General features: G+C 36.1%; 1 protein-coding gene across 1 annotated transcript in view; it reads left to right on the top strand.

Moving 5' to 3' along the window:
* The window catches only part of LOC108624924 (zwei Ig domain protein zig-8), a 69,482-nt gene that overhangs the window by 17,440 nt on the left and 36,401 nt on the right, over positions 1-15,641 (top strand). Inside the window, exon 2 of the mRNA XM_018024540.2 lies at positions 14,568-14,808. Within this exon, the coding sequence (XP_017880029.1) occupies positions 14,643-14,808 (166 nt within the window). The 5' untranslated portion in view covers positions 14,568-14,642. The remainder of the gene's footprint in view (positions 1-14,567; positions 14,809-15,641) is intronic.

Genomic DNA, 15,641 nt, shown 5'->3' on the forward strand with positions numbered 1-15,641 from the left:
CAATACTCTATTTCAGTTCCATTCATACTGATATTATTTTTGCCAACCTAATAAAACAGATAATGCAATCGTAACGAATATTCAAATTACGAATCCTAGCACGGTTATGAGTTAATAGGAGACTTCCGGTTCATCAAATGTGAGGAATATTTCTTATCTGTACCAAACATCATTAGAAGAATTATAATCAAATTGCTATCGAGACTCCAAATTTCGTAGCTTCTCAAGAGGTAAGTTTGAGATGATGGGAAGTGTGACAATGTGTGAGATCGGTTAGCGTCGAGCTGAAAATGAGGCCGAATCCTAACACGTGGAAAAACAGTTCGTCGCCGATTACATTTCTCCTACGTCGATTACATCGAAGGGCAAAAATAAGCTTTTCCGCTTAGACCTAGATTTCGTAAAATTACGTCTTTGCAAATTGGAAAACTAATCGATGGAACCACGATGGGCTACACGAGGGGGGCTTCCTCAACGCACAAACATGAGCCTCGAAAGGACACTTAGCTAATCCCTGGTTACTAAAACCTTTTGGTTCCGAACTTAAACACATGAGACCAGTCCGAGATCACAAACCTAAGATGCCAAAGAAGCGAGCTTATCATCTAGAGATGAAATAGCAGTCATTACCGGACTGTTGGTGGCTAGATGGTGCAAGCCAGGCTGGGTTGAACTAACCGTAAGTTCACGCCCGCCATATACTTTGATAAACGGATAAACTGATAGCATAGTTATGCTTGATCGGGATCGAAAGAATCAGTGGTCCGATCACGTAGTGGCACGAGAAACGCATTCTGATATCCTACAGCCAGTGAAGACGTTCCCGATCGGTGGACAGATGCATCGCAAGTGTTCGATTTGTATTACAGACTTCTGTTGAAAGTTGGCCCGTGCGGCGCCGCGATCCACGTAGTTACAGACATACCCTCTCGCTCGTGCCGAGAAGACACGTTCCGTTCGAAGATGAAAGGGAATTTTTACGAGCAATCTCATCGCGCGCATAAAACCGGCGTGTTTCCACGTATGCACGCGTCTCTTATGGAGAACAAAGTTATATGCGAAAGAATCGTGAATAAATTATATTGCTTCCCGAGATCAAAAGAACAATAACAAATCGATCCTTTAATATATGTAAAGTAAGTACCACTGTATATCTGCTTCTATTATAGAGGACAGAATTCATAATAATAATTTTCAAAATAATTGCGCTTTTACTTCTCTTCATTCAAAGTAAACAACATTGAAAGAATGAAGACAATTTTTCTTGCTCAAGTTGGTCGCAGACAATTTTTCGTATTCAAGTTGGTCGGATATTTAATTTGTGTTTAATTTCTAGTTCACTTTTATACACATTCATAACAAAGACAATTGAATGCGGCCCTTTAATGAACAGTTTGGACAAACAAACTTGCACTCTTATGTACGTTTATTCTGATCCATCTGTACAGCAATGCACACAAAATAATTTGTAAACACTCACTAGAATTTGCAAACACTTGTGCGTAATTCAGTACGCAACGTTCAAGTTCCTCTGCAGATGTATCAACAAAAATGTTTTTAAAGCTCGATTCAATAAGGAAAAACAATTGTACAAAATACCTATTAATGTATACTATGACGTACTGAAAAGCGATGCAAATTTTTAGTATTATTTAAGGGGGTTAACTTAACGATGCTACCGTTTAAATTACAATGAATTTATGTTTGATCTAGTTGACGTACAAATACGATTCAGTATCATTTTATTAATACGAAATTGAGAAAATATACATCACGATTTTCAGCAAGAGAGCTTAATACAATTTATAATTTGAGTACAAATGAAGCTCATTGTAAATGTAACATAAATATTTCTTCTACGATTTTATGTTTGATTAATTATATGTCTGCTAATGGAGTTTATTGAAAATCGAACAGTATTAAAGTGCCCCGAGAGTAGCAGGTTGCTAATCTCTCATATTTCCTTCATATCTGAAGTAGCAGGGAAAAGAGTTATTTTCATTACAGAGCTTCCTCTGTGAAAGCAAACGTTCATGTGTACATTAGAAGAAAGGAAGGTAACTATCGTCCCATTTCCACCGCGTCATGTGCCAACGGCGAAGCGTGGGAGAAGCGCGCGAGTCGTTGCATCTTTAATTGTCTTTTATTCGTATTTCCCATCAAAGTTTGCCAGCGAGCCAAACCGCGGCGGCGCGGCGCTTCAACAAATCGGTTGGCGTTGTCGCCGAGGCTGACAACACAGAGGACATGCGGCCACGTGTCACCGAAGAGTTTCATTAGAAATGGACGATTAACTAATGAAGCTTCCCTCTTCAAAGTTCCAGTCTCACCGCAGACGTACTGACACAATCGCACAGCGTAACAGTTTGTTCTCTGTGAACCGAAATAACGTACGCGTTCCTCTACTTCGGAAAAGAGTTCGTATAGTACTTCTATTCTATTTTAATTTTTTGTTACGTATTATATGTGTGATAGTGTCGTATCGAAATTTATTAACTAAAATAATTTGAGTGCTTAGGAATTAATCATGTCCATCGTTCCTTGAAAAATACGAACTATCTATTTTACAGATATTGTAGATAATTCTTTGGTTATTTCAGAATTCTTCCTACTTTGCTAAATGATTTTCCTGCTCGAAAACATACGATGTTAATTATAAATTATCGTGTATGGAAGACGTCCAATTCCGTCCGCACCGCCAAACATTTTTCGAACAAATATTTATCGTACCTTATTGGTTTGCCTACGCGAACGAATGCATTGACTTGAAAAAGGGAAGCCGAACGGCGATGACTAATTGAATAGCCGCAGGAATAAATTACAAATGCTTCGTTGGGAATTAAAATTACAGCTCTAAAACAATTTGTATTGGGTCTGATCTAATTTCACCTTTTAATTACACAACTGGACTGATGGAATAAAATATTTTTGATAAAACATGGATAAATCGTGAACTGGTTTGCGTGAGAATAATACAATTTTTATTTTCAAAATTTTTTAAGAGACATAGTGATACATATCTTACATATTTGTTCAGAATATATGTATTTTGTACAATCTTGCATTTTTTAATTTCTTGCTAATGTATAAAAATCTGTAGTCTAATAATTAGCTGTTCATCTCATAATAAACCACTTCCAAATAGGAATCGAATTATTATTATACCTTCTCGATGTAAATCGACTTGACCTGGACAACTTGAGTGCAATAATTATCTCAATAATGGTCAAAGGTTAAAATAATCCTTAAGAACCACCAATTGATTCGTCGTTAATCCTATAAATACGAGCTGGAAGCACTGTCCACATTATTCAGAGAATAGAAGAATTTTTCCGCTTTTCCATTCTTCGTTTGACTGTGTCCATAAAGGTTCTTTCCAACGAGTGCCCTTCAACGACTGAAGGGACTACTAGAGTCAGTCCTAGCGAAAGATTCGCCCTGGAGACATTTTTCCGTCGATCGATCCTCTCCTCTTTTGTGCAACGACCAACTCGTATCCCCGTCATTGCGGTGGCTTAACGATGCCCGGAAAGAACTCGACTAAGAAAACGCTCACGTAACATTCGTGACTGTCCTCAGATTCCCACAGCAAATCCCGACATGTAATCATGCTAAGCTCGGGACGTACGTAAATCCTGTTCCTCTTCCTTTATTGTTCATCCGCGAAGAAAAATTAGTTTTCCATCGTTCCTCCACGTAGACTCACAATCCTGACGATTGCAAACTATAGAATCGTGAAGTGCCATGCGAAAAGAAAATCCCTGAAGAATACTGTATCTCATATGCAACGACAGCATATGATAATTCCGTCGCTTTGTTTCGTCTCGCCTATTGTTAATTATCGTTTTAATTCTGTAGTATCGTGAGGTACAATAAGTCCATAAAGCGCAGCTAGTTGGCCCTTATAAACAGCAGCATAATAGCGTCTTTAGTGGCAACGAGAACGGAGATATTCGATTACATCTGTGTTATACTGTACCATTAATGAAGCCATTGTTACCATTTTCAAAGTAAGCACAAAGAGGATCTGGTATATTAAGTTCACCGATATCAGAGTAATATTGAGAACAAAATTGACTATTAATAGGGAATTTACAACCAATCGATGCAGAATTAATAGTCTGCGGATTTTTATGCAGAATAAAACTTTCGTCATATCAAACGTAATTAAAAAAATTAAATCTGAATTCAAATTTCTTTTATCCTTTTAAAATAATGGTGTGTACTCATATATCCATTTTTTTTATATTTCTTGTACCTCAAATTGTTCTCTAAGTCGATAAAATCTGCACTCTAATAATTACAAGCACTCAGAAAATAAATGTGACACAAGATAATTATCGACAAAAAAATTGTATAGATATTATACTTGGAAAATTAAAAAAACACCATTCTTTGATTTACTAGTTCGTCTTGTATTTTAACGGACGTTAATTAACTATTCGGTGTAACATTTTGATTCGGTAGTTAAGGGGGCTTCGAATCCTGCGTAATTCCGCAGCTGCCGATTTTATTTTACAACGTCCGTTCCCTCAATTAAACCCGCCTTTAATTCAGCTGGATAATTTTGATTACATCTGCCTCGTCGTAACGCCACATAACGACGCCGTTCGCCATTCCGTTTCAAGCTATGGTAGAAATCGGCTCGGTTCCATTTCCGTTCGCGTTGCTTGCGAGCCTCGACTCCACAAGGCTCATCATAAATATCGCTGCGAAACGAGTTTTCCAAGGCACGATGCTCCCGAATCCGAAGGGACCCTACCGTTACTCCCGCTAAAATCTTTTGATTCCTCGAGCACAGTGCTTCTATCACTTATATACTATACATCCGCACACTCCACACGCGCTCCTGTTTATAATTCCGTGGTGTGTTTACGTGCGCATTTTCAACGTGGAAAATGTGGAAATGGTACGTAGGGAGTAATCTATTGCAATGCAGCGAGATAATGCTCGCGAATCTAGTTACCAGACCCAGCAAGGTATTTGTCACACGCTCTGATTCATTGTTATTCAAGTATTCCGTGCTTCCTGAATTGCGTGTTCTAATCATGTTTCATATTATTAATTTTCCGGTTCAAAATTATTTTATGATCGATACCAGAGTGTTACCTATCACATGAATAAACGAAGGAAAGATATTGTAATCTGATTTCTCAATAACAAGCTTCTGAAAACATATTGGAAACGTTATATTATTAAATAACAAAATCAATGAGAACGATTATAAAAGTATATAGATTCTAATCGTATTGTTATATAAAGAGAAAGAGTCTATATAGTATCATCGTTTTTCTTAATCATCCACTAAGGAGGTGAAATAGTGTAAAACGTATATTTACAAAATCTTGGAAGTTCCATGACTTAGCGATTTGGCTCTTTATTCTTATCTACATGATAATTAGTGCAGACGTGACCGCGTTGGGGGATGCTGACACTTATTATAATTTAGTAATATTAAAAATTATTTTGCGATCAAGAGAAACAAGCTCCATCCACATTCTCGTGAAACATACATTTCTCTACTCCGGGTTACTCCGCTTAGGTTGCAAGTTTTTTCAATTTCTGGACGGTTAAGAAGTTCCTGGCCGTATTAAATTTTTAACGGCCCTCGAGAAGTTGTCACGTTACGCCTTAATTTTTAATATGCGAATTAAAGGTCGCATCGCACACGGGCCGACTGCTTCGAGGCTGAAGCGTACCAGTTTGCTACACTAATTCGCTCGAATTAGCCTTTAACGCATGGACCTAATTAATGTAATTAGAACCACCAGTGCTTCCTTATTCTCGGGCTCTTTCAGCAGCCACGGCTAGCAAAACAAGATGCTCCCGTGTGCGAACGTGAGCACAGATAATTATTCAAGAGCTTCTTTATCTTCGCGTGCTTTACCGTCGTATAAGTCATCCCGCATATACTACCCCGTATGTTGCATCCGAATGAATAAACCTGACAATCTTTTTGTTTCCCTTGCGGTTCAACAAATTACACAAACGAAATAATTTCATAAAAAACGATACGCCTATTCCCAGTTCCTTCTAACTACTCAAATTTAGGGGAAGACTTAAAACAATATTTCTCACAGGGGAACTCCGTAAAACAACAATTTGCATCTAATGCACATTTGATGAAAACTTCAATCGCGTTCAGAAGTTTAATATAAGAGACGATAAACTCTGCATTGCAAATACGTTTTATTTTATTATACGCGTTTAGCAAACTGCAGCTGGCCAACGATGCTAATTGAGCATGTGCATATCTTGGAGTGAAGATCGCGCAATGCGACTCGGTTGCTCTGCCGGAAAAATGGTGGTTTCCGTTTTACAACTGTCGCCAGTTGCGGTTACGCGTTCCACAGAAACTGCGGAAGTTCATTCATCGAGGCCATTCAGTTTAATTCCATCGTACTACCCTCATAGTTCTTAGCTGTACTTTGTTGTATTCGTACAGTTAAAAAAAGTGTCTATACTTTGTTTATAAATGGTGTTAAAGCCATTCTTTCTCATATTTCCTAAATTAGAATTTATGTAATTACAGGCAGTCTGAAAATTAGCCAAACCTTTTGAGACTGCTCTTTTTAATGATTTCTTCCTTCTCCAATTTTATTCCTCGATAAGAGGTTTAGTTCTCTCTTTTTGTTTGACTATTTTGACACTCGTTCCTTCGCTTCCTTTTAGTAATTTTATACCGTGCAGCTTTAATAAGTTTCTCTAATATTCGTTAGCCGTAACCACTTTCTAATTTTTTTGAAGTTTTTGTGCGTGCTCTGAAGTTTTCAGTCTCTTCCACCTCGTGGTTCACTTTTTTCTCTCGTCCCCTTATCACCTTACCTTAATAGCATTTGCCGTTCATCTAATTTCAACATCACGTCACGTTTCCATTTCATTTCCACTTGTAATCTCTTTTTCCGGCCCCTCTCTAATTGTCCTGTGTTTCCGCTCATAGGAACATGCATGCCGACTTCACCCACCGCTTCGGGTGCAACAAGATCGGCGCCTTACTGTGTACTATACGCTTTACAATTTAAATTAGGAATTAAGTTAACCGGTCTTTCCCGTTTAACGTGAAATGAAAGACGAGGAAATTGCAGTAAAACAGGAGACTCGCCAGTTTTCTAATTATGAACATTACATTTTTTTTTAAATACTTTGATCTTTTATATTAAAAAAATTAATTGATAAGAATTTTTCGTACTGAACTCATTATGAGTTTTAAATTAAATGCAAAATTTAATTCCATGTACTTTCTCAATTATGTCAGAACATTAATTTGTATGCAATTTACGTTCCACAGAAACTGCGGAAGTTCATTCATCGAGGCCATTCAGTTTAATTCCATCGTACTACCCTCATAGTTCTTAGCTGTACTTTGTTGTATTCGTACAGTTAAAAAAAGTGTCTATACTTTGTTTATAAATGGTGTTAAAGCCATTCTTTCTCATATTTCCTAAATTAGAATTTATGTAATTACAGGCAGTCTGAAAATTAGCCAAACCTTTTGAGACTGCTCTTTTTAATGATTTCTTCCTTCTCCAATTTTATTCCTCGATAAGAGGTTTAGTTCTCTCTTTTTGTTTGACTATTTTGACACTCGTTCCTTCGCTTCCTTTTAGTAATTTTATACCGTGCAGCTTTAATAAGTTTCTCTAATATTCGTTAGCCGTAACCACTTTCTAATTTTTTTGAAGTTTTTGTGCGTGCTCTGAAGTTTTCAGTCTCTTCCACCTCGTGGTTCACTTTTTTCTCTCGTCCCCTTATCACCTTACCTTAATAGCATTTGCCGTTCATCTAATTTCAACATCACGTCACGTTTCCATTTCATTTCCACTTGTAATCTCTTTTTCCGGCCCCTCTCTAATTGTCCTGTGTTTCCGCTCATAGGAACATGCATGCCGACTTCACCCACCGCTTCGGGTGCAACAAGATCGGCGCCTTACTGTGTACTATACGCTTTACAATTTAAATTAGGAATTAAGTTAACCGGTCTTTCCCGTTTAACGTGAAATGAAAGACGAGGAAATTGCAGTAAAACAGGAGACTCGCCAGTTTTCTAATTATGAACATTACATTTTTTTTTAAATACTTTGATCTTTTATATTAAAAAAATTAATTGATAAGAATTTTTCGTACTGAACTCATTATGAGTTTTAAATTAAATGCAAAATTTAATTCCATGTACTTTCTCAATTATGTCAGAACATTAATTTGTATGCAATTTGTCTAACACTATTATGTGAAAGCAATTTTTGAATACATCTTTTAAGAGAGGATATTTATATTGAAAGAACGTGAACAGTTTAAAACCATTGCACGTTTTCTGCTATTGTACGAACCATATATCGTGCTGTGTCGAGGTATGACCTAATTACTGACAATTAAAAGTTATTATCAGCAATATTGGAAAAGAAATGTGGTATTGACATTGATTGTACGAATTCTTAGTTCCTTTATATTGGATTGGGATTATATGATAGAAAACAACATTACTATTGAAGAAACCATCTACTTACATAAACATAATTTATATATTAATGTTGTAGAATATATTATTTTATAATAAATTATGTAAACTAAATTTCTCAAAGAATTTCGCTTTGTATGGTTATTTAGTAATTCAATGAGAGAAGGGAATATAATTTAAACTAGTTAATTCAATATTTTTGAACCTACAATTCTGAATTTTTTAATTTAAGAGAACTGATAATACTATTTTGTTCTATTTATTAATATAGTACATTGAAATGATAAATTAAATAAAAATTCCAAATATTTTTAATTTATTCATTTTTAATTTAAATCTCTTTCATAATTTATTTCCTTCAAAGGCAATTAGCATTTTAATTACAATCACTTAATAGCTACACTTCAAATTATTCTAACGTGATTGATAAAATATCATCGTTTCAAAGATGAATCCGGTTTAATTTGTTGCGTCACGGAACGGCTTCAATTCGAATAGAATCCAACTCGCGTGCTTACAAGCCCTCTCTCAATGGGAGCCTATTCGGTGATGCTGCAGGCTTGTGTGAAAAGTTGGCGCAATTGTTATCTTGTTTGCCGTTGCTCTCTTATTGTACTGGAATTCACAATTCGTACGGTCAACCGTTCACTGGGAATCGTGAATCGAATCGATCTCGCGTCGCAGTCGGTCCGCATTTATGGGAAAAACTTCCTGCCCCTAGAGCCTCCGTGTGGATTAGCTCGAGAAATAAAATGTCTAAAATTTTCGGAATTCGGAAATTCATATGAGACCTAATCCGTAACTCGGAATGTAATCCGTAAACTCGGAAGAAATATATACACGAGGACAAAGTATTGCTTCGAAACCGTGGATTATTACTCTTATTTATTACATTTTATAAATCATGTTCAGTTCGATGCTCATTTATGAAAATTGAACGAACGGAGGTATAAGACTAGTAAACAAAATTGCATTTTCACACGTTTTTGAGACAAAATTTCATATGTTCTTAAGACAAAGTAGAATGATTTATGCAATCATAGAATGAAATTGACTACAGGTTCGATACTGCTGTTATTGCACTGATTCACCAGGACGTGATCGGCAGATTGCACAACGTGAATGGTTGTCAGAAATTAGATCAAAGGATTACAGTTTGATTAGGGTTAGGACTGTGCGTGTCATATCGTGTAAGGTCTGTAACATGGCACGTATGTACTACTCAGGACGAAACTGCAGCACGCCACATACATATATAGTATATATACATCTACATACGTACATATGTTCAGTTTCTCAAATAGATTCCCGACCCACTTGACATGCGCACGTGCAAAATTTAAATTTTCAATATGCTGTGCCAACTCTCTTTATAGCGGCTAGACAACAAAAACAACAATTTCACAATTTTCTAAAGAATTAATTTATATTTCTAGGTTGTGTAGTTTTAATTCTAGTCTCGTTACATCCAAACTTGTACAGTGGAATTTGAAATATAAAAGTTTTTCTTCGTGCAGATTAAAATGACAGGTTTCAGGGAAATGCAAAGATTCTGAAATAAACTGCAAGGTAGTCGAGCTTTTAGACAGGATTTCAAATCGAATTTCAGTTAGAACTTAGTTACATGGCAATTGAGTTAAAATATTTTTACACGAATTATTTTATATGTCCCGTCTCATATCATTCTATCATTGTGCTCGTCAGGATTTGACATCTGAAGCTTAGTTCAAAGTTCAAGATATTTAATTCAAGATTGCGGATTTAGAGAACGCTTTTGTATGCTTCGATAAATAAATTAGATTAACCCCGAAAAAGTTAAAATTGTTTATATCTGTCAAACTGTGAACGTCTAGCAGGCGAGAGATATTCATAGCACGTACATTAATTTAATTTTCGCAGTCTGTGTTTACTTTATAAATGAGTCAAGAATCGTTTTAACGGGATAAACTCCAATATCGGTGCGATAAGGCGAAATGTCAATGTTACCTACAAAATTAGCCAAGAATATGAGTTTACAGGGCCACGTGTAGCCCATAAACTCATATTTTGCACTACTATTGTCTGGTTATCGAAAAAAAAAAACAAAAAATGTCAAAATTTTACTGACACGTGTTAGAAAAATCACGTGACTACCCTAGCCCCTTAAGTAGTTGTATGATGAGATTTCCGTTATATGTATATTATATTAAGAATGTGCAAGAGTACAAACAATATCGAAATGAATATTTTATTCGAAGACGAATATAAAGAGTCTGAATACATGGAATACACATGAATATTCACAATATAACTTTCGAAAATAAAGAGGAAACGGTTACTGGTCTCAATTCTCACGCGACGAACCAATAAATTTATTCCAACTCAGGATATTGAGGTGTTGAATAATAATGATGTTGCTCAATAACTAGCGACATTCAGCATCCCTGTTCAATTCGCTTGTTATTCTGACGGACACATCGTTTCATGAGACGCACCGAGAGAACGAGAAGAGCGCGTGACATTTTGCTGGAGATATTTCTAGTCAGTGGTATTTCGTTGCCGAGTCGAATGTGATCAATACCGGCACGCAATGCAATTTAACATCATTAAGTAACTTAACTTAGCTACGTAAATAAATGTCTGTAATAATTAACTGGGCTGGATTTTGTCTCTGGGAAACCTATTTTTCACTCAACGTTTATTTTAATCTCATCCACGTACGAAATAACTTCAAAAAAGAATACATGAGTTTAGCAACTCAGTCGTCGGGAAGTTATTTTTTGCTCGATAATTGATCCATTAGTATAAGATTTACAACGTGAAGGGACTGCAAAAATAATATCATTGATTTTTATATAATTTTTTATGTTCATACCTAGATTCGATTAAAATAAATAGTTCTCCAGAATCAAAGTTTAATCATCTGCTGGATTACAATTCTCGCAATATGAATGAAGATAAAATTAAATAAAGAATTTTTGGCTAAATAAGTAGTGCTTAAGCCTCACCGTTCTTATTTTGGCTGAGGCTTAAAAGTGCTCAGAGACAGAACAGATTCACACTCTTCCTTAAGATTTCGTCTGACGACTGTAAAGTGAAGAGTCCTAGGGTTAAACGATGCGTCGTTCGAAAGGCAGTCACGGTAGTGAATGAATGGATGAAAACCAGAAGAGTAGTATGGTCGGGACCGGGCTGGGAATTAAATAGAGTCACGTCACATGAATTTTCATCATTTGTCGGGGAACACTTTTCGCGCGACTCATTAGGTCGGAAGAACCGTGCCTTTGCCTTCTATTTCTATCGCTCTCGGCCGAAGCAATAAAGATTAGCGTGCCGCTTTAAATTAAAAATGATGCCATGCCGCTTTAAAATTTTTCGGATAAATGCCAGCTAAATTAGGGGACGAGACGAAATATTCTTTCGGTTATTATTAACCGATAACTCATTTCACCTTCACGTTCGTACAGTGAAACTCGTATTTTTTTATGTAAATAACTGTTTCATTAATCAGTGATAAATTTTTTTAATCAATATCTTTTTTTCGAGGATGTTTTTCTTGCATTCGTCTACGAATGTAAAAGATCTTCTTCCTTACAGCGTGTCGATTGTCTCTGCAAATAATTCGCACCCACAAGAGATTTGTATTTTACTAGAACGAAGATTGCACGCGACGTGTACGAGAATCAGCAATGGAAACTTCTTTCATATTGTTTACATCATAATTTACCGCATATTGCTTTAGAAAATTTCATCACCGCTTCGTATTATCTTACGCAAAGTAAACTCCTACTGCAACTTTGTTGCAGTACTTACGGAACATGAACACAATTTTGCTTCCGCATCTCGAATCGAATTTACAGAGCTTGGAAATGTGTTGCGCATAGCAACGCGCTCAGCTATGCCGAATAAAGTGGTAGAAACAATTTTCACGATGGAGGAACGAATTTTCTAGCCGTCGTATTATCTTCTGTCAATCATTTGAATGGCTGCGTCGAATATTATATTTATGTATATGTTAAAATCTGAACTGCGATAGTGCTATATTAATATGTTGAATGACGAACTAATTTATCGCTACTGACGTAGTTTACTCAACGACAAACACCTTAAATCTATCTAAATAGAAACAATCTTACTCATTTTGAACTCTATCCCTACCTCCTCATCCTATCCCAATTTTTCCTTTTCTACCCTCTTTTATCCATTAGATCCCGATTATTCATAGCGACTAGTTGTAAAACAACCAAAATTGTACAATGAGACAGATTTACGAAATACGCACTTGCGTGCAAAGCTGCACCGTCTAATAGAATTCCTCGAGTTTCAACTTAAGAATTGTTGTATTTAATTTCGAACTTGGAGTTCGACAAATATACGATTGATCTAATGTATTGATTTAGCCGTGCGTCGTTCAAAATCAGGGAAATTTGTATTCTTTTATGATTCATCTGTTCCCACGATGGATATGATTTTTTCGCGTGTGCAAATGCAGTCAAAGTCTCGTTTCCGAAGAACCGTAATCACGCGATGCTGGAAAAAGACAGGCGGTGTGAGCCGAGAATAAAAATGGATAGGGTGTAGCTATTCTAACGGAGATGTGATCAAAGTACGAATACGCGCCATTGCACGTATGCACCCGGAGCGCGGATGCAAGTATCCGTAGTTGATGCGCCGCGTAGTACGTTCTGCAACCGAGCGACCGAGAATGATCTATTCAAGCATCCAGGTCGACGACGGTATTTCTTTTTCATCCTCGGGTTCAGGTATCGCGAAAAATTGCTGAAACCTCGGCACACGGTCTACTTTAAGATCGGCACACTTCTGACAATATACTACCAAATAGTTCTGCTCCTTTTGGTGCAAACCGGAAAAGTAGTTTCGGAAAAAAAGGGTGAATACGTTTTTTGGTACTTATAGCGAGGAACACCATGAATATTTTGTGGCGAAGGAAACTATTTCTCTAGACTGAATTAGATGTGACAAAATCCTTTTGAATCACTTTCGAATTTTACTTCATGGTTAATTGATGTTAAGAAGAATATCACGAAAAAATTGACTTAGTCTAGAGTAGTCACGTGATTTTTCTCGGTAAATTAACGTTTTTTATTCTGTTTCACTAATAACTAGACAAAAGTAGTGGAAAACATGAGTTTACATTCGATTGTATATCTTCTCTCAAAATTCATTTTTTGTTTCTATGAATATCGCGATTATTAATTTTTATATTTTAAAAAGAAGCTATCTCGTTTAACTCTTTACCAATAATTCACATTCTGCCAGGAACGAGCCGTGATTGCGAACAATGCGAACTAAATAGCATGTCAAATGAATTTCAACTCGCAATCCAAGTTATTATTGCATTCCCGGTATGTGCATATAATAGTATTGTAAACTATAATTCTCTTCACCGTAATAGCCATTTGGCTACAATATAATGCTCTTTGACGCGACACAGAATTTCAAAAGTACATATTTCTGCTGTATTAAAGCTGACATTATTTATGATATTTTTATTATATATGATATATATATGATATTTTATATTAACTGTATATTAATTCGAATTTCTGTTGGGATTAATTATTTCAGATTAACGAGTACGATTAGCTACGTTGATTTTAGTTAAATTAAATCAGTACATCAGAACGAAACAGAGGCAATGAAATAATACTAATTTTAAACTACAGAAATTTTGTAGTAGATTTTTAATATAAGCCCGAAAAAAGCAAATTTTAAACAATAAATATTTTAGTTAGAATTATTGAAATATTTTAATTTTTCTTAATTGTCATTCCTACCTCTAGCCCCTAGTGAATTAGTATAAATGTATTTTATTTTAATCACGTTCTAGAAAAGCATTAACATCGGATTAGGTTTTTAATAGTACCCATACCGTCGAAATTGTTTGTTTTTCCAATGAAACAAATACACACATTTCCATCACTGCAATTCATAAAAGTTACGAAATACTCCTTGAACACAATTGAAAATTGTTAACTAATTTACAGAAAATCCTTGACATAGTCAAATTTGTCAAAGGTTTGTTGAGCGAGTTTATTCATTGGAAGTTCATCGCCGTTTATTAAATGTTAGGAAGACGACGGACTTTCATCACTCATGTTTGGACTTTCAGAGGCAGTAACGGCCGGTTGCGTCCTGCTGTAATCAACGGAATATCAGAAGCTTCGGGGGATGCGAAAGCCGGTGGATGCTGAGGATGTCGATGAGACCGTCCTGGGGGCCGAAGTTGTTTCTCGTGCTGATCGCGACCACGATCGTTATCGGCAATTATCAGCGTCATCGCGAGAGAACTCATTTGCGCGAGCAACTCGTTAACGGCAGTAAAGCAACGAAGAACATCACGCGCTTACAGGGTGAGTACTGGCCAAATGCTATTTCAATTATAGTTTCATTTGATCAATTAGTCAATCAAGATTTAGAGATATTATTGTTACGATAAAAATAATTAACTCTTTTGTTACTGTTGATTATTGTCACTGTGTCACGTGTACAATGCTGTGGATGAGATATTTCGCGTTACAATGTTCGTTACTCGGTGCCATGGTTCAGATGTCTCGGATCGTAATTTGTATTATGGGATGCTAGAAATTAATGTACAGTAGAACGTCGATTATCCGGGTGATGGTTTGCCGAATTGTTGTTTAATTGAATATTCCATTATCCGAAAGGAAAATGAACTTATGTATGTATGTACGCATTATGTATGTAAACTATGTATTTGACGACTTTTACATTTTGGAACACGCATAGTTTGTGTTTAATCTCTTATTTCAATGTTCAGAAGGCAATCATCCTCGGTAGCAGAAGAATTAGTTCAGTACATATGATGTGGTTAGTCTTTTGCGACTTTACCTAGTACAAATTATTTTCCACTAGTTTCAATTCGAAAGGGGTTCAAGGAAAAGTAGAAAGTAACAAAGCGGTTGCAATTTAGCACCGAGTTCTTCATTTGTTTTAAGCACCACCAATTTTTCTGCGGTAGTGGAACATGCCCGAGCTACACTGTTTTGAGTTTTATTTCGAAATTCAAGAGTAGTTTACGTAACACGAAAGGGAAAACAACAACATGTATATTCCGTTTTTCGAATTTTGTCTTTTTACAGGTCTCGATTTATTTTTAAACATATTAACCGAACCTAACAATATAACGTTTGAAATTTAATTAGATTAAAAGATAAAATAGCTT

The sequence above is a fragment of the Ceratina calcarata genome, unplaced genomic scaffold (assembly GCF_001652005.2).
Source record: "Ceratina calcarata isolate Rehan_Ccalc_2016 unplaced genomic scaffold, ASM165200v1 scaffold335.2, whole genome shotgun sequence".
In the NCBI taxonomy this organism is placed as follows: domain Eukaryota; kingdom Metazoa; phylum Arthropoda; class Insecta; order Hymenoptera; family Apidae; genus Ceratina; species Ceratina calcarata.